Source organism: Brienomyrus brachyistius, chromosome 17 (genome assembly GCF_023856365.1).
Source record: "Brienomyrus brachyistius isolate T26 chromosome 17, BBRACH_0.4, whole genome shotgun sequence".
NCBI lineage: Eukaryota > Metazoa > Chordata > Actinopteri > Osteoglossiformes > Mormyridae > Brienomyrus > Brienomyrus brachyistius.
This window is the reverse complement of record NC_064549.1, coordinates 1,601,493-1,621,336: the sequence shown is the minus strand read 5'-3', so window position 1 is coordinate 1,621,336 and position 19,844 is coordinate 1,601,493. Positions and strand designations below refer to the sequence as shown.

At 49.1% G+C, this 19,844-nt stretch overlaps 3 protein-coding genes across 4 annotated transcripts; 2 read left to right on the top strand and 1 right to left on the bottom strand.

Moving 5' to 3' along the window:
- Positions 1–89: 89 nt before the first annotated feature.
- pdcd10a (programmed cell death 10a) lies at positions 90–5,828 on the bottom strand. The gene is made up of 8 exons (XM_048980827.1): positions 5,668–5,828; positions 4,042–4,231; positions 2,940–2,993; positions 2,624–2,741; positions 1,723–1,849; positions 1,349–1,427; positions 1,056–1,138; positions 90–606 (listed from the first exon to the last, which is right to left on the bottom strand). Exons 2-8 carry the CDS (start codon positions 4,129–4,131, stop codon positions 525–527), a joined length of 633 nt encoding a protein of 210 aa, XP_048836784.1. The 5' UTR covers positions 4,132–4,231; positions 5,668–5,828; the 3' UTR covers positions 90–524.
- A 156-nt stretch (positions 5,829–5,984) lies between these two features.
- serpini1 (serpin peptidase inhibitor, clade I (neuroserpin), member 1) lies at positions 5,985–15,820 on the top strand. 2 transcript variants are annotated; one of them, XM_048980824.1, is made up of 9 exons: positions 5,985–6,281; positions 10,483–10,727; positions 10,882–11,112; positions 11,515–11,712; positions 12,254–12,458; positions 12,887–12,984; positions 13,568–13,654; positions 13,777–13,866; positions 15,152–15,820. In XM_048980824.1, the coding sequence occupies exons 2-9, from the start codon at positions 10,487–10,489 to the stop codon at positions 15,226–15,228; spliced, it is 1,227 nt and encodes a 408-aa protein (XP_048836781.1). In that variant the 5' UTR covers positions 5,985–6,281; positions 10,483–10,486; the 3' UTR covers positions 15,229–15,820. The 2 variants fall into 2 exon arrangements, with proteins under 2 accessions (XP_048836781.1, XP_048836782.1); XM_048980825.1 differs by having other exon boundaries at positions 5,989–6,281; positions 11,518–11,712.
- A 142-nt stretch (positions 15,821–15,962) lies between these two features.
- On the top strand, positions 15,963–19,010 carry LOC125711657 (uncharacterized). The gene is made up of 7 exons (XM_048980826.1): positions 15,963–16,379; positions 16,994–17,147; positions 17,294–17,387; positions 17,477–17,610; positions 17,791–17,933; positions 18,045–18,242; positions 18,664–19,010. Exons 1-7 carry the CDS (start codon positions 16,369–16,371, stop codon positions 18,773–18,775), a joined length of 846 nt encoding a protein of 281 aa, XP_048836783.1. The 5' UTR covers positions 15,963–16,368; the 3' UTR covers positions 18,776–19,010.
- Positions 19,011–19,844: the final 834 nt, after the last annotated feature.

The window sequence follows — 19,844 nt, the reverse complement described above, 5'->3', positions numbered from 1 at the left end:
CAGCTTAAAGTTGAACCACAGGCCGAAACCAGGTCCAGGAGAAAGAAACTCTCCATCTCCGATGTGAAAAGACGACATCACAGCGACACTTACATATGTAAACTATTTATTTGAACATTTGCCACCGATGTGTTAAATACATAACTTGTGTTTTACGTCTTACTCTTCAAGTTAGAATGTCAGCGGACCAATATTTACATTTCATATAAGGAATGTCACATGACACTTAAGGCGAGCGATTTTTTGGCTTTTTTTGGATAGAACAGTGGTGACAGCGAAAGACAGGAAGCGACGATCACTGTGGTGAGGTCGTGATTAGGAGGAGAAAACGTAAGAAATTATAAAAGCTGGCAATTATACTGTTCAGAATGCCTGCCTCAAGACCCCTCCCCCATGAAGCAAGACTTATAAATTATAGTCCAAAAAGAAGATGAAAGAGAAAAAGAAAAAAAACTTTACATTTTACATAAAGGTTATTCTATCCAATTTTTAAAACATCACCACGCCTCTAGAGGGCAGGGCTTCTAGGCTACGGTCTTAAAGGTCTGCAGTATTAAGTTGGTTTGGTGGATGAGTCTGTTGGCGCTGATGAAGACATTTATCGCCCTGGGAGGAGAGAGAGAGGAAGAAAGTGGAAGATGTCAGACTGGGCTTCTCAAGACGTTAGGCCTTTGGCATGGACATGCTTTGTGAGGACTGTTTATTCATATGAAAAACCCTAATCCCAGCAATGACAACCTTAACCTCTACCAAAAATAAATGGTTCCCTATATGATCAAAATAACAGGTTTTTATCATATTTTGGGGAGATTTGGTCCCCACAATGTAATATATACATAACACACACATTTCCTCTGAATGTAAGACCAAAAACCAAAACCATAAGGCCATGACTAGAACCTGGGTGACAGGAGAACACAAGACACAGCACCTCCTCTATTTAAATTAAATCAAAATAAGCAAAGCAACAGAATAAATGTCAATTAAAAACAAACTAAACAGACATGGGCACAGGGGTTAACTGCAATTTAAGACAATAAATCAGTACAACTTACTTTCCATCTTTGAAGTAAGTTTTGAGGGTATCGCTGAAGCTTTTGGAGTACTTCACAAACTCCTTCTTTTGGTGTTCAAGTGCCTGAAAACAAACAAGCAAAAAAAAATAAAAAACACTAATTTAGGTTTCCCACCCCCCCCTTGAAAAACAGCCTACAGCTCTAACCCGAGTTAGGAGGCATATTGGATTATTTATCACAAAGATCTTTGGAGAAAGAGGACGTTCCCCCTGAGGAGGTGAGGAGAGAGGCTGGGCCGGGGAGGGCCGGATCGGACTGTGTGCAGCGCTCACCCTGCGATTCTGGTACTGGTATTTCTTAAAGACGTTGTTCACGGTATCCAGCAACTCCTTGATTGCACTGGCGATGTCTCTGTGGACAGCAGTTAGCACACAGATGAGCTCCAGATGGCAGAGCCACATGCACTCTCACACCGAGAGCAAAGGCATATCAGGGTGAGCACACGCCTCCACAGCCAATCAGGATCGAGACTCGCAGGCCGAGAAAGTCACAGAGCGCCGAGCGTCAAATAAAACTAGGAGCAGAAATTAAATGACAAAATGACTTTTGTCATGCTGAAGGCAATATTAATTCTGTATGGCTCAGTCGAGTCGTGGCTTCTGCGTGTGTGTGTGTGTGTGTGTGTGCGGATAAGCGAAGGACCCACTTGATTGTCTGAAGGAAGCGCACTCGGTCATTGATCTCGTCGGGGATCTTGCTCAGGATGTGTTTCAGCGCCCGGGCCTTCTCATTCAGGTCCTGGAACTCCTGTTCCGGCCTGTCAATCATGTACTCTGCCACGCCCACAGACAAAACACACCGTCATTCACCGTGGAAACGGACAGGTCGATGACTCGGGGATGGGGGTGAGAATGTAAAATGGAGCAGGTAAAAGTTTCAGTTCCAGGTGGGGGAGGGGTATTATAACAGCTGATTTTAAATGACAAAACTACAGGTTACTCTTAAACACACTGAGCCGGCTTTGGCTAAAACCCTGCACACCTTAACCGTCAGAGGCGAGACAGGCGTAGAGATGCAGAGCTTGAACCAGACTGGGAACACCCTGGCCAGGCTGATAATCCACAACTTTAAGATGCGCAGCCTCTAGCCATTGGCGGCACAAGGCGGGGAGGGATCGCAGAGGGTGAAAATAAACATACAGGGTCAGGGAGTGGGGGGTTGGGGGTGGTAGCTTCAGGCAGCAGTTTGGTATTTGTGGTGAAACAGCACCACCTATGAGCAAGAGAAAGGCTTTTTTTCCTGTCAAGCAGCCAGACACACACACACACACACACACACACACACACACACACACACACACACACACACACACACACACACACAGGCAGAGACACAAGGAACACAAATCACGGCGAGAGAGAAGAGCAGCACGGCAATAAGTGTGTAATTACAGCTACCGCCAGCAGAGACCGCAAAGAGCAGAAAGGAATGGCAGGGAGCAGCAGAGAAACCTCATTTTTCAGCGCTGTGCTGGTCTCACCAGTACACCGACTGGAGAGAACCGAACAGCAGGAGCCCCCCCCCCCCCCCCCAGGTCTCCCCCTCACCTTCGACGTCATCAGCAGCCATCCGCAGCAGCGACTCTGTGAAATTCACCTCCACATTCTTCTTCTCTAGGATCTTCATGATGATGTCCTGAGTGAGACCCGGATTCTCTTTCTCCGCCTGGCCATGGAGGAGGGGGGGGGGGTGGGGGGGGTGAAACCACAACCTCAATCTCCAAGACCACAGTGCACAAGTCCAGAAGATAATCATTATCATGACATGCACATCATGCCAACTAATCAGGTGCGACTCTGCCCGCCCCCCCCCACCATAAAGGCCCCAGGGAGCACTCACACTATGCCCAGGCACCGGCCTCACCTTGATAAAAGCAGCCCGCAGAGTCTGGGCCGCCGACAGGTTCACCCTCTCCAGCTGCAAAAAAAAGCAAATAATAATTCAGCATCCAGCCCAGAATCCTCCAGAAACCAAGCATCTGCCTCTCGGGCTGCCAACCCTCATCATTATTCCAGCTCTTAAGGAACCCGAGCAGGAACACAGGCCAAGAGGCGCCACCTACAGGGGCACAGGGGGGTTGCCAGAGATGACACTGGCTGGATGTACACATTCATTTAGCATTAATCCCCCGATATCCTAAGTGGACCCTAAAAACTCAGTGTGTGTGTGTGTGTGTGTGTGTGTGGTGCACATGTCTCCCCCTTATAAACTGCTGCCAGTCCCCCCCACCAACACCAACAGCTGTTGGTTCACACGCAGTATACTAAGCATTGCCCGGCTCTTCCTGTGCTACCACTCCAGCCACCCAGTTAAGCTGACAGTCACACAGCAGAAGGCGAGGACGTGGCGTAACTGTGTCAGAGGGAGGAAGGGAAGGTGCCCGACCCGGCTGCCGTGTCCACGGAGAGCGAGACCGCCAGCCAGTCTGGTGACAGACCCCTTCCTTCATCCATTTATAACCAAATGGGAGCATTCACACCGAACCTGAAGTACAGTGTGTGCGTGCACATATCAGGCACCTTGAGAACTTCCCAAAGGGCACTACAGTGGCACCACACCTCCAGAGCTGGGGGTTCAAACCTCACCTCCGCTGTCTGTCTCTGTGTGCGTGTCTGTCTGGGGTTTGAATGTTCTCTCCATGCTGTGGGGGCTTCCCACTGGATACTCCGGTTTCCTCCCAGACTAACTGCTGCCTTCAAACTGCCCACGCAGTATATTTATATGAGAGCGTACGCCTGTATGCGCCCGGCAATGGACTGGCATCCCATTCAGGGTGTACACCAGCCTCATGCCCTGTGCTTCTAGGATAGGCTGCAGGCCTATCTGCGACCACGAATGGGATAAAGAGAGGGAGGGATAGACTGACGGATAGACAGCTTTTTTTCTTTTAGACAGACCATTCACCACTCCCAGCTCAAGTTAGTGTCACATCTAAAGCCAGCCCAACCACTGAGCCCCTACACACCTCGTTGAAGACCGGGTACATCACAGCATACAACGTCATGGAAACCATCGAGGTCACATCAGCTTCATTCTTCATCTCTTCCATTGTCATCCTCGTCCAAAGGCCCGCTTTAGGTGAAAGGGAGCGAGGAGGTGGTGGGCCGGCTCTTTGTTAGACAACGCCCTGCACAGAGGAGGAGCCCGCACAGTCCCTGCAACACAAGGATGCAAAAAAGGGCAGCTTGCTCATAACCGCTTTGCATTTGACAAAACACATTCAGATCAAAACACCGACACAGAGAAGTAGGGGGGAGGGTAGGGAGGCACATAGGACAACGATTAACAAACATTTATGTACAGGGTGTGCCTTACCACGGTAACAAACATGTAAGAACTTAGCAGTATTTCACAAGGGATCAGGAGAACTCAACTCAGATCTCCAGGAAATAAAGATTTAATGCAGTGACATGAACTAAGGCTACAACATAGAAACGACAAATCAAGATGACAAGGTTAGAGCACTTTGTCGGGCACAGCCATAGTAAACTATGGTAAATCATCCCAAGAACAGACTCCGTGAAGCACCATCAGGTTCCTGCTCTCTCTCTCTCTCTCTCTCTCTCTCTCTCTCTCTCTCTCTCTCTCTCCCACTCACTCTCTCATTCTGTGTCTCGCCTAAACTATTTCCTGCTCGAATAAGAACAGAATGAGGAAGAGCAGCACACCCTGCGGCCCTGGGGAGGCCGGGGCTCCACACCCCTACCCAAGGGCCGCGTCATAGTTCCCACTGAGACCGAAGGGCCGGGAAACGAGGCGCGATGACGTCACGCACCCCCAGCGATACCGGCTCACCCTATTTTACCCAACAGATTAAGCTGGCAACTAGCTATGGGAATTAGCCGGGTGGCCAGAGTTCACCGAGCCAAGTGTATGCTCTCGATGCCGTACGTGTCAACATGGGTCGCGAAAATAAGGGACACTGAGCAAAGGATTTCCCGATAAGACAAGAACAGCAGGTGTCGCAGTGGTTTGGGGACCTGTGCACAGCCCGCATGAGTGGGTCTGTCACAGGAAGGTATTTAACCACACTTCCTGCAATACCTAGATGTAAAGATGGGTAAGATAGGTTTATTAGGATTATGCATTCAGTTAAAACTCTAAAAACAAATGTCAGCGGATATGTAACATCATATCTATGCAGTGGTAAGAAACCCTGGACGGCAAAAGGACCGTTGTGAAAATGCGGCCGAGCTTCTGCAAGGGGAGCAGGTGCAGACTGCGGCGCAGATGAGAGCTCGGGAGACCGGCCGCCACCTACAGACAGATTAGCAGGAGACGACAAGCTCGCCGTCAGCACCAGGCCAAAGCCGGGCCTCCGGAGCCGTCCAGACCCGGTGGGCCGCACTGCCCTTTTATAAATTCAGTAGTTCTGCACACACGCCACCCCCGAAGTGCATTTGTAAAAAAAAAAAAAAAAAAAAAAGACAGCTGGCGGCGTATAAACACACGAATAACTAGCATGCTAGGCTAGGCTAGGTTCGGTTAGCTGCTGAACGGACCTGCTAACTTTGCTGAAACTGCCAACGGTGTAACCATATTAAACGTCTAACGACCATTATATCAGGCAGAAACCGTAGGCGCGCCCTACCTTCCCCCTTCTCCGTCCTCGGTGTAGGAGCGCAAACTTTTTATTTGTGCTTTATTGTTGCTTTTTAATCCGAAAGACGGAAGTTTTCCTTTAGAGCAGGAACGTGAGAAGACGACGTCTACCGCGCACAATCCAATCGGTCGCCACCGCGCTGGACTCCCAACTTCCGGGAATCTTTCAGCCCAAGCGGTTGTAGTCCTTTCGACAGGCAGGCGTTACTGACGCTCGTAATCTTAGAAATACAATTACCAGAAACACTGCGTTTCTGCCCACGATTGGTGGATCGGAAGTTGATTGACGCGACGTTTACCCAATGATTTTAACACATTTGGGATCGTTTCAAAAACACAATTATCATTAGTTTTATTTATTCGCATTGACTCACGTTTTTCTCTGACAGCCTTGGAACGGTTAAATGAATGACGATGCAGCACAATAAATGAAATCCGGCATCTTACAAGTTTCTTATGGGTTCTGCTGTAATGAACCAATAGGGGTGCAGATAGGCAGGACCGCTAGTGAAATTATTTAGCTGTATGTCGAACCTGCCGCCGCGTCGTAAAGGACAAGGAAACACACACACGTTTGTACAGCATCAATCCCGGTACCAATCGGTAAGATTTTCCGCTCTTATAAAATACTGGGAAGCTGATTCGCTTAGTGATGCACATACAGCGTCAATACAGTTTGACATGTGATTCCGATAATAATGTGAAGCTTTTTTAATGAAGCCTATCTAATATTGCAAAGTTCTTTTCTATCGTCACCGCAGTGCCAGCTGTTGACAAATATAATTTCAGTTATCTTCCGCGAGTAATGGTCTTCATTTGGTGCAGTTCTTTTGCTCCTGCACCTGCAGCAGATGTACTGCTTTGACAGAATTAATTACGCTTATTACAACACCCAGCTGATGTTTTTATTGGTAATATCATCTTCACGTTTGAATGAATGTAATTTATAATAATGCGAATGCTCGGAATAAAGAGGTAACGCTAAGTAATAAAAGTGTTATCCCCTATTCGTAGGAAAATAAGCATTTCGCGTAGGATTAAAATCCCAGTTTCTTAGGGTATTAATAGGTGTAATGAGTTAGTTTAATGAAAATTAGTGGAACGATCTGAACTTCTCCAGAACAGCAGCTTCTCATGGCTGCGCAGGGCGGACTGCTCAAAACCTTCGCTAGATAAAATGCTTCATCCGCTATTTTTTTAGTTCTGTTTGTATGTGATAAGCGGGCATCGGTTCATGTAATGGAGACAGTGATTTTATATTGGTCAGAATTTTTATCGGTAATGTTTACTGAGCACGAAATAATGCGGTTTTTAAAATATCACACTGAATAACAGTTAAATTATGTATCTGCCTTTTATGTGAAGCCGTTTATGGGTGATAGTATTTATGCCCCTTTGGTTACAGTCCTCTGTGTTTGTTTTGCTTTTTAATTAATGAATGTGTTCCGCTTTACTGCAGTGATTGCGCCTCCGTGATTAAATGCCTCTGGTTTTGCCAGCCGTGTATCCAAGGAGACAGTCCCGTGTCAGATGTAGGTCTCAATGGAAGAACTACCGCTGAATCCCTACACCCGAGAGTTATACTGCAGTGAATTCGGACCGCATATGTAAAATCCACAGAGGAGATTAGGTGTTATCAAGCAAACTCCGCGAAGTACGGATGCTTTTTCAAACACCCTGCAACATGTGCCAGACATGCGCAAGGAGCCTTTACTGTAGATAATGAGTTCTGAAATTGCTGTGCCTCTCGATCAGGGTAGCTGGCATCTTTGTTACCCTGTCATCTCTTCCTCTGTACGACCGAATCCTTTTCCTGCTCTTAAGTCTGTTTCTCAGAGTGTTTCAGGGTCTATCGGTCAACTTGGCAGTTCTTAATGGAAGCGGATCCGGTTACTGGGGACAATCGCTGGAGTCTTGCCCCGTGGTGGTTCCTGGTGGGCAGCACCGCACCTTGTAGTGGAGCTTGGGTAACCTTGGAGGCCTGGCTGCCACTCTCCATGCTCCAGAGAGCCCTTGTTTTAAAAGCACTCTGCGCTCAGAGTACCTGAATGGGCCTTTTCTTCACGGGCCTGTTAACACAGATTAATAACCTGCTGGCCTTGTGGATTACCCGGAACGTTCCGTGGGACTCCTGAAGGAGTTTGAATGGCTTTCTTGTTTTAATTTACAAAGGTAGGGTGTGCCTTATTAAATATTAAAATACATATTCAATAATTATCATGCTCATGATTCTCCTGAAAAATTGCCATTACTTGACCGCTTCACCTGCTTCAAAAGGGGGAAGTTTTGGAAGACTGATGGCACTGCCAGTGTGGACAGCGTGACCCTGCCCGGGTTCGCTTACCACGGCATCATCAGACGCACAGCCGCCCCCCGTTTGACGGCCTCCGGTATCTCGAGGATGCAACTCCGAGGAAGAATTTGAGATTTCCGAAACGTCTTGTTCTATTCTGTTTCTTGGGGGAAGCCAAGCAGGCTGGAACGCAGCGAAGCTGGCTCTTCCCACGGTGTGGCCTCTCCATCTGTATGTGCGCTCGCATCCAGCAGGGGGGCACTAAGAGCAGGACATTATGGGCGCTATGCCCCCCGAATGTACGCCGTTTTCCAGGAGGGTTCCAGGGGTGAGGGACGCCAAGGTGGTGACCTGCGTGAGCAGATCTGCAAAGCTGGTTACTATTGATCGAAGCTCAATTACATCCGATTCCCACGGGGAGTGTGTGTCAGCCACTGTGTGTCCTTGCACGCCGCACCCCGGCGTCTGTCCTCCCGCGTCGATTCGGGGGGGTGTGGAGGGAGGCTTAATGCCTTGTTTTCCAACAGTGCCGGTTTGATTACTATTCTCTGTGCCTTCAGCTTCCACCGACACCGTTTGTGAGTTATTTGCACCCGTGTGTGTGTGTGTGTGTGTGTGTGTGTGTGTGTGTGTGTGCGTGCCCCAGCTCTCCTAGGTTCTAGAGTCCTTATGGTATCTTCCACAGTTCCGTGCTGAACCAGCACCGTGATCGTGTGGAGAGAGATGTGTGTGAATGCAGGGAGGCCGTAGCGGGAATGATGACACCCACTGGAGACTCGCACCATGATCCGTACCATGGCAGGTTGTGAGTCTGTGATCGGTGCTGGATTTCACAACAAAATGGCTAAATGGAGGCTTGCTGTGGCTGGGATGGGTGAGGGGTTCCGTGTTGCCTGGGGCTCCACGGTGCTGCCGGTGTCTGTGACATGCGTGTGATGTGGTCCACTGGCCGCGCCCCAGGGCACCACCGCCTCCATCAGCTCCCCAACTTCTCTTTGAACCACCTCCTTGGGGCTCCCTGGGGCTTCTCAGCTTGTCAGTCCAGTCGTGGAGCTCGGAAGGACACCGCGAGACCAGCTGAGGCCTTCCTCTCCTCCAGCGGCTCCACTTCTGCTGCTGCTTGCGATCCGGTACCTGTTCTGATGACGGGGAGCCTGGAGCAGCAGACAAATAGCGCTTATCTCCAGTCTGAGATGATCGCAGGGATGGGGGGAGAGGGAGGGGGCATGACAGATCCTTGGTGTGATGCAGGAGCCGAAATCTGAAGGAGAATTCAGAGCAGAGACTCCGTCTAACAGATAAGGGCCGCATTTCCTGCATGACACTAGCAGAGTGTGTGTGAGATCGCTCCATTCCATTCATTTACTGATTGTGGAAATCTCGCCATAGAAATGGATGTCAGTCACATGGGCACGCTTATGGGTTTCTTTCATGAAGACACAGCAGGGTAACCGCTACAGAACAGGCACTCAATGCTCGCAGGGTTAGATGCCAACAGGTATCGTGCTCTCTGTATTGGGCTCACAGAGCGGATTGGGTTCCACCTCTGAAATTAAATGTTTGTTAGTCCGTGAGTGTGGAGACCACTGTGCAGACTGAATGTTAAATCCAAGGGTTTGATCCGTGTCCTTAAAGTTCCCTAAATACCATCGTCCCGCAGGGTGAACAACCATCTCTGGGAGATCATCCCTCACCGGCTGCCAGGTCGCTTTACACCGGGGTGCCGCGGATGAAATTCTGGGTGCGCTTTCAGTTAGCATGGCGAGACGGGAGCAGGGAGAGACGTCTCGGGTCCGGCTGTGCTGTACGTGTTTTAATCTGCCTGGTCTAGGAGATGCGTGTCTGCAGGACCGTGCAGGTGGGAGGGTCTTCTCAGCGGTGCACCTCGCATGGCTTCCTGTTTCATGGTGTGAATGTGCTGTGTGAGCCGTATTTGCACTGGAATCCCCGGAAGGCTCACTGCAGTCTCATCCTGCTGGCCTGTTTGCTGCTCTGCCGAGCAGCTGTGTGTGCAAAGAAGTTTTTCTTGTTCTGCAATCTCTTCACACTCTTGAAAGTATTTTAACATGACATGCAAAGCAAAGGGTGGGAACCGGGCGTTATGTGTGAAGCCCCCCCCCCCCCCAGCGATTCCCAGTCAAGCTATACCAAGGGATGATGATACCCTGCAGGTGGGGGCCCTCACACTTTACCCCTGGTCTCCCATCAGGCACTGGGATCCCAGCAGAAATACAGGCCTGGCAGACAAACTTGTGCTATTGACGATGCATGGGAGGGGCAGGTCCCACCTTATGACTCTTTTTGGTCCCCCCCCACCCCATATACTCTCCTTTTGTCCCATTGTGGAACCTTGGCACAGATCTGTGATTTGTTTGTAAGAAGAGCTTGTTGCTAGGCAACACCACGGGCAGGGAGCACACGGCAGCGGGCCGGGGCGGAAAATGCAAAGTGTGGACGTGAGCGTGGGCTCATTCTCTCCTTTCCTCCCCTTCCTCCCCATCTCCCCATCAGCGTGATGCTCTCGCTGTGCATCCTGCCACTGCTCCTCACGCAGGTCCGGGCTCGGATGGGGGAGGAGCCTACGGCCGAGCTTTCGGTGCAGCTGTACCATCAGCTGCAGTCGGAAGGAACTCAGAAGAACATCGTGTTCTCCCCCGTCAGCGTGGCCCTGGCCCTTGGCCTAGTGGAGCTGGGGGCGCGAGGCTCGTCCCTGAAGGAGATCCGGCAAGCTGTGGGCTACAATCACCTCAAACCAGGTTGGCCCTTCTGTCCTCCTTCCTCTCGACGTGTTTAGACTTGCACCTAGCTTTCTGTATAAGAAACAGTGTCCATTATGCTATTCTGAAATCGCCAGTCCACCTGTCAATCATGCCGGTGCCCCTCCCCCTGTCTCCTGACCCCCCTCCTCAGGTGAGGAGTTCTCCCTGTTGGAGAACATGACGCAGCAGCTGACTTCGGACGACAGTCCGTGCATTTTGCGGCTGGCCAACTCGCTGTTCCTCCAGACTGGGGTGCACTTCCACCCCGACTTCCTACAGCTTGCCCAGAAGTACTTTAAGGCAGAAACTGAGACGGTGGACTTCGGCGAGTCAGCCATGGTGGCCCAGCACATCAACGACTGGGTGGAGAACCACACCGACAGTGAGTCCCCAACGACACCCACAGGCCTACATGGCACATGCGCTGATCACATGGTCTGTATGGTTCTAGACTCACCTAGTTTTTAGCAATATCATTGTAGAATAGGAGAATCCTGGTGCCCAGTGCAGGATATGGACCTGAAGTCCTGCAGGTGACTTAGCACTGACCAGAGGACTTAATTTGGCTTCTCCTCTGAAAGCTGCAACTCCGTCAGGTTTGAGCAATGAGCGGCAAAATACTGCGAATGTTCCTGTTAATTTCCATGGAAAATCTGGAATATTTAAAAAAACAATTTAACTTCCAATAAGATGGAAAGTTTCCGTAAATGTTCCATCTCTTTGCCACCCAAGCTGTGACGTAGCGGCAGCTGTCAGGCGGGTAAAGCACGTGGTGTACCCCCGGCAGGTAAAATCCGAGACCTGCTCTCGTCTGAAGACTTCAGCAGCCTGACCCGGCTTGCGCTGGTCAACGCCGTGTACTTTCGAGGCAGCTGGAAGAACCAGTTCCGGCCTGAGAACACCAGGACCTTTTCGTTCAGCAAGGACGACGGGACCGATGTCCAGACCCTCATGATGTACCAGCAGGGCGACTTCTACTATGGTGGGTGACTGTGCAAGGAGTCGGAGATCAGGATGCATGTGGTACACACTCAAAGTCGGGAGGGGCTTTTAATAGCTGAAACCTCAAAGGGGAGGGGGCAGGGTGGGTTGTGAAGGTTATTTGCTTGCTGCCCTACAGAGCGCTGCTTGGGTAAATAGTAGGTTCTCAACATCTCAACTGGCAGCTTCCTTACCCACAGTGCACTGTGACACCTCCATAGTGCCAGTTCCTATTAATCTACAGTTTAATTAATTTAAAATAAACTTTATGAAATTAAGCCATGAAAAGGATTATTCATGTTCAATGGTGTAGGAGACAGTTTGAGATTGGAGGGAACACAAATTAATAATTTAAACACAATGGTCTGTTTATTGGTGGGATAAATTAAGCTAAATTAAATATTGGGGGGACAAGTCCCATCCCCCCCATCCCTGTCTATGACTCATAGTTGATGTATATCTGCCTGAAACATTACCATTGGTGGTTTTCTGCCCAGATTTCATCCATCTCTCTCCAACTCTCTCTCTCTCTCTCTGCATAGGCGAGTTCAGCGACGGCTCCACCGAGGCCGGAGGGGTGTACCAAGTCCTGGAGATGCCTTATGAGGGGGAAGACATGAGCATGATGATCGTCCTGCCCCGACAGGAAGTGCCACTGGCCACGCTGGAGCCCATCATTCAGGCCCAGCTGCTTGACGACTGGGTCGCCAATGTCAAGAAGCAGAAGGTGGAGGTGTACCTGCCCAGGTGAGACCCTTCCCAAGGTGAGATCAGTACGCCTCTGATGGTCATGTTCGTCTGTTCAGGGACCTGCAGCTGATGAATAGTTAGTCACCCAGGCCTGAGGGAACAGAGTACAAAAATAGGGGCCAGTAGTAATAGGGAAGCATTAGACTGAGATGGCAGAATTTGTGAGAATGCAGAGTCGTTTTTTGGAATTAAGCATGTTTACACTAAATGCAAACTGCTTCCGGGCTGTGTGTACTGGATTTTGTTCAAAACGCAGCATGAAGCGAAGCCGGACAGCTACGCCGCTCCAATTAGTGCTTAATAATCTGTAACATTTACATAGATATCCTGCAGTTTATGGCAAACGGGATAAGCTAATGGCACATTTGCTCCCTGTCGCTTTAAAAACGTCAGGGCTGATTTCTGCATCCAATTCCATGTAAAAGGTTCAAGGTCGAGCAGAAGCTAGACTTGAGGGATATCCTGCAGCAGCTGGGCATCAGGAACATCTTCACCAAGGATGCAGATCTGTCAGCCATGACAGGTGAGCTGCCCGGCCAGACCGGACCTGCCACGCCCGCGTGGTCTCCCTGCCACGCCCGCGTGGTCTCCCTGCCACGCCTGCGTGATTCTTAGTGCCAACATCGGCTCACAGACATTTCAGGGGATTTCTGTTGCACTGCTTTGGTTCGTTACTGGGAGTTTGGCACAGAGCCAGGATTATTTGGGATTGATGTCAGTCTGCGTACCCTTTGGTATGGCCTTACGTACCACAGGATTTTGAAAAAAGACACAATTGGAATCCGGCATTTTTTTTGTTCTTAATATTTGCTGAGACTGAGGATGGAAATAAAACTGCAGTTAATGGGGGGAGGAGGTTTCGGCTGCTAAATTTGGATCCTAGGTCAACATTTGCAGATTTATCTGACAGTTCCAGTAATTTCTGTGATTCTGTGCTCTCCCCTCCTCCCCTATGCCTTCCCACTGGGCCTTAAGGCCTCCACACCTAGCCCCCCCCCCCCCCCCCCCACCACCACCTTTTCATTATTGCTCATTATCGAATAATTGCTCACCTGTCCGCTACTATTCCCTTTTTGAATCCTTCCCTCAATGCCCCTGTCTTGCAGATGGGAAGGACCTGTTCATAAGTAAGGCAGTTCAGAAAGCCTACTTGGAGGTGACGGAGGAGGGGGCAGAAGGAGCAGCCTCCTCAGGTGACGCCCTCTCCTGGGGAATCCCTGAATAGCATCTCTTCTCTTGGCTGCTCTGTGGCTCTGCCTGTCTATCAGATTTAGCAAGCTGCTGTTTGACTAATGGTTCCCCCTGCTGGTTTTAGGAATGATTGCGCTGACCAGGACGTTGGTGCTGTGCCCCCAGATCATGGCTGATCATCCCTTCTTCTTTTTAATCAGAAACCGGAGAACAGGTTGGTCAAAGCCCACAGCCCCCTAGTGCAGAGCCGACTCCTGCAGTACAGCTGTGTTCTCCTGTTTGAAGTGGGTGTACGAACACAGGTGGTTCATAGGGGAGGATTTGTTGTGTCTGGGGCCTCACTCACTTTGGCCCCCCCGGTGATATGCCATGGGTGCTTTTCCACCGCACCAGGTACTATACTTTTGATACTTTGAGTACAGTACAGTACTTCAAGGTGTTTGTTTTCCACGGCCGTGAGAACTGGTACCGGTGCCCAATGACATCATAATGTGAGGCGGGTATTTTGTACTGAATTAAAAAAATGGCCGTACTAGGAATGGATATTAATTCCAACTTTGCATGTTATGCACATGCAGTTCTCACATCACTAGTCAGCTAGATTAAGATCAGGCTTTTTCTTGCTTTCAGTTCAGTATACGGACATTATAACAAAGGAGGTTAAAGTTTCGCTAAATTATTCTTACTGCAGCTCTGTCATAGGAAAAAAAAAGCTTTGCAATTTTAATTTTTAGTCCTTTTATAGATTACCTAATATGTTTAAAAATCAGTTTGAAGTTTACCTCCACTGCCTTTGCAGCCCTACCTGCGTTCTTCATAAACATTTTCATGCCCGTTGTTTTAAATCACTCATTGACGGGTTTGTGAGGGATTTATAAACTCCTTTTTTGTTTTATAAATAGCCCAATATTTATTACAAGTAAATCACACCTCTATATTTAACAACAACAACAAAATGGCATCCCTAGGACAACACGCTATATGCATGCACTAAACGAAATACTTTTAAAATTTCTTGTCATGCCATCTGGATCTTTTTGTTGTATGTCTTCTTAAGACCAGATCATGGTGTGCGTGTGTGTGTGTGTGTGTGTGTGTGTGTGTACGCGAAGGGAGGCTTCTGTGCTTAGGCTACTGCTCTAGGGGGAAAGCAGTGTTTTAAGATGATATTGCATTATTGCATTATTATTATGAATCTCTTTGCATCTCTTTCACATCTGCCTGCTTCTTCTCACTAAAGCTTCCATCTCTAGGAAGCGTACATGGGCAGTGTGCCCAGCTGAAAGGGGATTAGCCCCTAAAGTGCCCCCTCCCCTGTCACTCACCAATTCAAAACATATGGGCTACTACTACTGTTGCCCCCTCTTATGCCCCCCCCACCCCCCTCCTTTAAAGTCCTTAAATTGCCCCTGATCCAGCTGCTTTGGTGAACATTCCTGCCGTGCGTTTACTGGAATGGGTCAGATGGACTGCGGTTCACGGTTTTGTCCGTCTTGCAGGATCTGTGCTCTTCATGGGAAGAGTGATGAAGCCCGAAGTCATTGAGCCCGATCAGCATGACTTTGAAGAGGTGTAGCCCCCCCCCCTCCAGTCCCACCAACACACGACAAACATCTCAGCAGAGTCTCGCCTCCCCACCTGCCATTCATCCGCCAAGTTTTTGTGGGAAACACCCCAGGGTCACAGGGACACAGCAACCAGCATAGTACTGGCGATCTGTAAATTACTGAGCTACTGAAATGCAAACAAAGAGCTTTCAAAATGTATAAAGCACCAATACACGTTTCCCCCACCCTCAAACTGCAGCCTCATTACAGCCCAGCACACTGGCTCCCAAAGCTGTGCATTTAACTCAAGTCTTCACTGCATGATTTGGTTGTACATTTTGAAATTGTGTTATGTATACGTAGATATTTATTGCTAATGTACGTGCTCTGTTCAGTATTTAAATCCTAGATTGCATCTTGGTCATTTTTATTCGTCTTTTTTAACGCTATGGGTATTTGCTATAAAATACTGCTGAACTACTAACATGCCTTACGTGAGCTGATGTGGACAAGGGGTGAGGTCTCCGGTGAGGGGGCCGCCGAGCAGCTTGCTGGCGGCTTGCGGAAAAGAGAAATCACCAGCTGTATCCTCTCTTTGGAAATAAATATGAATGTGTTCAAGTCCTCTCCGTTATTTCCTGCCAAGCACAGAAAATATCTGTAAAACTGGACCCCCTCCACGAATTATGCTGGAGGTCTGTGTGTGAAGTGTATTAATTTTGTTGCTTATCTGACTCTCCCCTGCCAGGAGCGACATCCATTTATACAGGTTAAATTGATTTTAAGCAATCGGGGTTAAGTACCTTACTAAAGGATTTAACAGGATGGGTTCGCAAGTGACGCCTTTTGGGTAACTAGTTAATCGACACTAAATGCATCAATAACAGAAGCTAAACATCTTTTGTATCGGACGCTCTATCGATTATGAAGCCAATAAACATATAACATATTGCTGCTTAAATATTTATTTAGTGAATGATCACTCTATATCCGATACTACCGGAGTTGTAAACGCGGCACCTGTCTTGGGGGCGGTGCGCGTGACCGGACACCGAACTCGCCCCGCCCACGCCCCGCCTCCGCGACTCGAACCCCCTGCTTCGGCCGGGGCGCCATGGGAAGCGGCGGCGCTGCGCCATCCAGCCTGCGGTGCGGGACGCGACCGGGACATGTCCGAGAGGTAGGTCCGGGATCTCTCCCCAAAGCCTAGGACACCGGCTGCGCTTTATGATGATTTTCATTTGAAACACGTCCCACGCTGTGTATAACCGCATGAATCCTTATCAATACGCTTATTTTTAATATTGTTCATATCGTGTGACTTTCCGTATAAATTGAGTAAAACCAGAATTTCTCTGTGCAGTTCTCTGTGTGGGGTATCTTAACAAAAGTCTCATAATTATCTAGTTCAGCGAGCGATTCGGAGGTATCTCATGTCCTCCGCGTCCTTTATACCCTTATAGATTACACCTGCTCAGGTGTCCCGCTGTTATGGCTACGGCCCTAATCCGGGGTTCACGGAAACTCTAACCAGCCGAAACGGCATGGAGGCGCTCGGTAGCGTTTCCAGTCGGGTTCTGTGACCGCGGTCCGCTATTTTGGGGGCGTTTCGGCTGCATTTAGTGCTTCTGCAGTATGTGATATACGGTTTCGATGTGCGTATTTATTATTATGCATTACACTTTGATAATACAAGGTAAATATGATAAACCCTATATAGCCTAAATAACCACATACGTTGAAGGATGTCTAACAGCACCGGTATAGTGACAGGATGCCCTGCGCCCGTCCCAGGTCCTCAGGTGTGATAACCAACGGCAACAGTTTCCAGAAATCTGACACCTCTCAGTCCTCTGACCTCGGAGACTCCGACTCTCCCCTGGCCCGAATATCCAGGGAGCGGGTCTCTGCCGAACTGAGTCCAGATTCTGGCATCGCTGTCACACCCGTGAGTTCCCCAATCTACCCGTCTTTAGCCGCAGGGGGCGACAGATCACCCCTACGAAAACACTCCAGCTGTTTCCTCTCTGGCTTAATCCGACTCAGTTTCTCTCTCTGTTTTCGTGTCTGAAATCTTTTTCTGTTTCATGTCAGTTACCCTCCAGCAGATTCAAGTACCTCTCCTGGCACAAGGTAGATGAGAATGGCGTCCAAGGAAACCAGCTGATCTGCCCCAGGGTCCGAGAAGGTGAGGCTGCTGCTATTCCTCTAGCCTGCTCACACAGCACTCTAATTAAATAACATTGGTGAAGTAGTACGGCATTGTGTAATACTCAGGGCCGCCAGAGGAGGAGCTCTATCTGAGGGAACAGGAAGGTGTCCATGAGGATGTGAGGAGGAGGAGGAGGAGGAGAGCAGGAGAGAAGGAGAGGTGGGAGGAGAGGCTGCAAGAGAATTGGGAGAACTGTGTGGTGAGAAACACCTCTGTCCTGACTGCGCGCCTCCTGCCAGCTCCCAGCGTGGTGCTGTGTCCCGCCTGCCACCTCCTAGCGTGTTATACCATTTGTATAACAGGGCAAATAGTCCATAGCATGCACTCCTGTCTCTGTGTAACTGGGTGTGTGTGAGAATCCACCCACTTCTCCCACCAGGAGCTGAACCTCTCCTTCCAGGACCTGGGTGATCCATATCAGTTAGAGAACTTCTTCCGGATCCTGCGCCGGCTGATCCGTGTGGAGAAGCTCCAGCTGGTGGACAACGCACTGAGAGACCTGAGTTCTATCCCACTGCCAATGTGCGTTTCTCAGACGGAATCTAGCAAGAATATTCTGGAAGTTTAGTGAACTCGTGGGTTTTATTTCCCATGGAAATTGAAGAATTCCATGTTTTGTGACGTGTTTTTCAGGTGCAAAAGCCTGAACTTGCACAGGAACTACCTGACCTCAGTCCGGCAACTGCCAAAGATCCCACAGATCCAGCAACTGGTCCTGTCGGAAAATGGCATCGAGGCCCTGGGAGAGCTGGTCCTGCTGGGGGCCACACCCTTGCACTCCCTGACGCTGTGTCGGAACCCCTGTGCCTTCCTGGAGGACTACCGAGCACGGTGAGTGGGGGCAGACGGGGTCCCACATTTTATATGATATTAGTCGAAATTAAGCTTTACTTGCCAGTTGTACCAGTATGAGAAGCGGTACATTCCATCTTGCTTTCCTCTTTCAAAGACACACATCTAGAGGTGAGAGTGAAGTTTGGGGTCAGAGCACAGGGTCAGTCATCTGTCCAGTGCCTCTGAAGCATTTAGACTAAAATATGGCAGATTGTCTCTGCAGGTCAGTTAATGAACATAACGAGCGTCGTTTCTCAATGTGGTCAAGCGCAACATGGATCTCAAAGTCTGGATCATCTACAAAGCATCTGACTTTGGTGTTGTAGGGAAGCTGTGGTTATGGTGGGTGGTGTTTCTGCTGCTTACTAGAGTCTACTAATGGTTTCCCCTAAAACCCCTGTCTCTCCCGCCCCCACAGTGTGTTCTCCTGCCTGCCAAAGCTCAAAGTGCTCGACGGGATCCCCAAACTGCCAGAAGACTGTGTCCCTCGCAGTCCACCTGCTCCATCACGAACTTGCACCATATTGTGAGCTGGGTTTATATCAGCTGCTAGCCGCTGGTTGGCCAGACCCTTCACAGACGTGACCTCAAAGAGAGTCTCCTGATCTCCAGCGATTTCTGTCGTCTCCCAATCATGTAACATCAGAGGTGAAGAATGCAGTTTAGCAGATGAAAGCATCCGGATTTAGAAGCCCATCCTGAACATTTTGCTAGCCATTCTCTGTACGTAAATGCCATCGTTCATTAAAAACCTTACAAACACGTGATCATTTCTCTGCTGCTGTTCTGTGGTGACATGACATGATTCCTGATCTCCCAGCAGCCAGATACAATCAGTCACACGATACTGGTACAATGTCATTGGGACAGAGTCACACTATACCCATGTAAACACAAGGTATTTCAGCCTACACACACACACACACACACACACACACACAACCCAAGAGACTTTTCTCATTTCACTGTATTTAACACGTTTTAACACCATCTCAACCCAAAGAGACACTATGGCTCCAGTCACTAGCTTGACCCAAAATGCACTCGCAAAGCGCGTTGAGTGTTTTGTTTAAACGTTGGTGTTTATATCACTTCCGCTCGAAAGCTGACCTAGTGACTGGAGACTGTGGCGGTCATTGCTGGGCGAGCTTCACCCCCAACCCCCATCTTCACTTCCAGTTTTCATTTAATCAAAGTGTGCCAGCGGAGGGGTGGGGGGACACTAGCAGCAAGCATTGCCAGGGAACCCCCCCTTACCTGGATCTGCCAATGGAGGCAACAATAGTAAAAAAAATGGGCTAGGAATCATCCAAAGATCTATTCAAATGAATGGAATACAAGGGCATCTCTACAGCTCAATGGGACCGCTTAACATCTCCAGCAGTTCTGCATCATCGCAGTGATGCTGATTGGCCAGGCAGAGATGGTACGGAACCACAGTGCTTTAATCTGAATAGTTAAAGCACATATGCTATAGGAGTTTTTCTGCATTAAACAACCCACAGAGCATTAAACGAAACCCAACCTTATGTTCTTGCTCTTAAACTGAAACGAAAGCATGTGTTTAACCATCGGGGGCGCTGGAAGGCTTCCAGAAGC

Excerpts from the sequence above, each read along its gene's own strand:
- pdcd10a (XM_048980827.1), bottom strand. The coding sequence starts at position 4,131 with ATGACAATGGAAGAGATGAAGAATGAAGCTGATGTGACCTCGATGGTT. Across the intron at positions 1,428-1,722 it reads CGCTTCCTTCAGACAATCAA|AGACATCGCCAGTGCAATCA; the intron begins GTGGGTCCTTCG and ends TGCTGTCCACAG. Across the intron at positions 1,139-1,348 it reads ACCAGTACCAGAATCGCAGG|GCACTTGAACACCAAAAGAA; the intron begins GTGAGCGCTGCA and ends GTTTGTTTTCAG.
- serpini1 (XM_048980824.1), top strand. The coding sequence starts at position 10,487 with ATGCTCTCGCTGTGCATCCTGCCACTGCTCCTCACGCAGGTCCGGGCT. Across the intron at positions 11,113-11,514 it reads GGTGGAGAACCACACCGACA|CAGGTAAAATCCGAGACCTG; the intron begins GTGAGTCCCCAA and ends GTGTACCCCCGG. Across the intron at positions 11,713-12,253 it reads GCAGGGCGACTTCTACTATG|GCGAGTTCAGCGACGGCTCC; the intron begins GTGGGTGACTGT and ends CTCTCTGCATAG.
- LOC125711657 (XM_048980826.1), top strand. Across the intron at positions 17,388-17,476 it reads CTGCCCCAGGGTCCGAGAAG|GGCCGCCAGAGGAGGAGCTC; the intron begins GTGAGGCTGCTG and ends TGTAATACTCAG. Across the intron at positions 17,611-17,790 it reads AGAATTGGGAGAACTGTGTG|GAGCTGAACCTCTCCTTCCA; the intron begins GTGAGAAACACC and ends TTCTCCCACCAG.